At 39.9% G+C, this 3,008-nt stretch overlaps 1 protein-coding gene across 1 annotated transcript; it reads right to left on the reverse strand.

Annotated features, from left to right (window-relative positions):
* Positions 1 to 820: 820 nt before the first annotated feature.
* On the reverse strand, positions 821 to 1,308 carry LOC116821017 (thioredoxin domain-containing protein 17-like). The gene has a single exon (XM_032773884.2). It carries the CDS (start codon positions 1,306 to 1,308, stop codon positions 826 to 828), a length of 483 nt encoding a protein of 160 aa, XP_032629775.1. The 3' UTR covers positions 821 to 825.
* Positions 1,309 to 3,008: the final 1,700 nt, after the last annotated feature.

Raw genomic sequence — 3,008 nt, forward strand, 5'->3', positions numbered from 1 at the left:
CTATATTTCAGCTGCTATCAGCTCCGGTGACTGGAACAGACTACATTTCCCACTTTCTCAGTGGCACATTTTTCTCCATGTCTTTTTAAATTGCCTGGTGCTGTTACACACTCCTCATCACAGCTTGTTCCTTTTCAACAAACTTTGTCAGAAGGGTACGTGCTGGCACACCAGAGCTGAACAAACAGAGCTGAACACACTTGTAGGAGCAAGAATATGAGTCTCAGCTGTTCCAGAGGAAGGCAAGATGCTAAGAAGGCCACCAAATAAGATAACTGGGTACTTGGGGACACAAAAGTTGAGAGGGCTAAAAGTATCTTTCTTTAAACTAGTAGTTTATTTTTCAAAAGACCCAGGCTTCTTCAGCCTATGCAGATGTAATATGCTCTGCCCCAGATTGAAATCACGATGTGCAATTTTCTGGTGAGTGTGGTGTTTTCTGTCACACTCCCACAACTCTCTCTCTCTCGCTTACTAAATTGGAAAGTCTTTAACCAACTTGCACCATTTCTTACTGGGAAATAAAAATCAACTGTCCACTCATCATGGAGCCTACTTTTTTTTTTTTTTTTTTTTTTGCAAGTAGGAGTTTAATTCAGCACAAGGGTCAGTTACAGTTTTCTAGTGTTGCAAGATCCCTTCCCATGCTCTGTACCAGCAGTTTCATGGTATTTATTTTGGTCACTCAGCCAATGCTCTTGACAGTTTAAAGTCTGAATGGAGATAAGGCAATACATGATGGCTCCTTTAAATGAAAATGGCCAGCAGCTTGAAGATAATGGGTATCTACTTTCTAGATAAATGATTGACTAAAGAAGAAAAAACTTAATCTTCAGTAAACAACATGTGCACAAGCTCTCTGTTAAGACATTCTTCTTCTACCAACTTCTGAGGTGTCCCATATTTAAGCAGTGTTGGCACTGCAGTTAGTTTCAGATTCTTTCTGAACTCATTGTTGGGGTCTTTCCAATAGGCTTGGTCTCCGACTTGGCAGTAGATGACTACAGCTCCATTGGGCAGGCTATTTAATTCACTCCGCACAACTGGTTCAGCAGTGACACAGTCCAGGCACCAGCTCCGGCCCTGGGCATCCTTGTCCCCGCAGAACAAGATGAAGACGAGCCGGCCTTGGCTCTGCTGGGCCGCCTGCACAAACTCGCTATAGCCGCATGCCACCTGCAAGGCAGAAACCTTGCAAGCTGCACAGACACTAGGATAAAGGGAGCCAAAGCTAGCAAGATCAGCAGGCTGCTGTTTAAACCCATGTACTTTACTGGCAGAATAATCACGTGTTTCTGATTTACACATAATAATAAGTCCATGAAGCTATGATTAGAAACATGCAGTCTTTGCAAATGCAACAAGGAAATGTGAATGCAGTATGAAGAGTGAGCCAAGCCATTCACATTATCACCTGGACACGTTTTCTATGATGGTGTCTTAACCAGTTTTCTCTTTCTTTATATAAGAGAACTTCATCAGCAGGACAACCCTTTCTGAACATCTTGTCTTACTAACCATAAATGTTAACGGTCTGACACACAAATTATTCAGATATGATATACTATGTAATGTTTATGTCTCATTTTACTTTGTGTCATTATACCATAAAACCATATGGTAACATATCTCTGCTTGCCTAAGAACTTCATGATTGTTGCTGTATAGAACCAGAATGTCACAGCAAGAGATAGAACTCAGATCCTCCTTCCACAAGTAAAGGGGATCTCCATAAGCTATTGGCGTCATAGGGCCTATGACTCACAGGGTTCCATTTACTAGGGCATAGGTTACATATACACACTAGCTGGCTCATTACAATATATGATAGAATTTTAATACAGATTTACTATTACCAGTAATAACAGATTGCCAATGCTAGCACAATGTAGTTTATTGAATAATTCTGACTCAGGATTTCAGAGGAAGAGAGGCATAAGTTCATAGGTGGTGTGTTTGGAGTAATATAATTTAAGAATGCAAAGGCAAGTGAGAAATAATAAAAACACTAAGTTACTGAAGAGTTAAATTCAACCATTTGATCAAGAAGGAGTCTTCTTAAAACTTCAGAAACACTGCACATCCAACATGAAAGGGAATGACAATACAGCGAAACACCAGATGCAGGCATGACTTTGTCAGAACATCTTTAATTGGTTGATTATACCCTAGGGGCAAGACACTATTGCCTAGCAACTTCTAACTGCTGATTAGCCTTCCCTAGTGGTTGACCCTGATTACTATAACATCTTGCTTTTTATTCCCAGCTAAAGAAGTTATCCTGAAGCTCAAGTGGCTAAAGGCCTAGATTTTTAGCACTGAATTTCCCAGGTTTAATTCCTGCTGATGAGCATGGTGCCTGTATGCAAGCGGTCACAGGTTGTTAAAATTGCATCAGAAATCCCTCAATGAAAGAATAAATCAGGTGCCCTTCTCCCTTCTATCAGGAAATCCATTAGGGAATGTCAGACCAAATATGCCAACAAACAAAGCCCTAAAATACAACCGGGGAGCACTTTATCTGATCACCCCTCACTCTATCCTCTCTCTGTCTGTGACGCCCCATACTTTTGCACGTAACATTATGTTTCAAAGTGAGTCCTCTAAGAATAACCTTAAAAATCTGCACTCATGTCGTAACTCAAATGTCCTCATTACGAGAATATCTTTGTAGCCACCACTTCATGGTGATATGTGTAAATTAGAAAGACATTATTACCAGCAAAGCTATTCTCTCGACTATATAGTCATTTACAGCCTGACATAATCTCTTAAAACCTGAATTGTTTGCAATGAAACTGGGTTTTTTTTCTTTGTGAAGATGTCAAAGAATCTTAATTTCAGTTAATTCTTGCAACCCTACTGAGTTGCCTTTACGAAGGAATTGGCAATGGTCTTCACAGTATAATGGTTCCAGGAACAACTAGAAATTACATAGATAATATCATATCTTCTTATATCAGTATCATCTTTGAAATGTGAAGCTTTTGCCAAATCCAGGCTACTAA

Source organism: Chelonoidis abingdonii, chromosome 2 (assembly GCF_003597395.2).
Source record: "Chelonoidis abingdonii isolate Lonesome George chromosome 2, CheloAbing_2.0, whole genome shotgun sequence".
NCBI lineage: Eukaryota > Metazoa > Chordata > Testudines > Testudinidae > Chelonoidis > Chelonoidis abingdonii.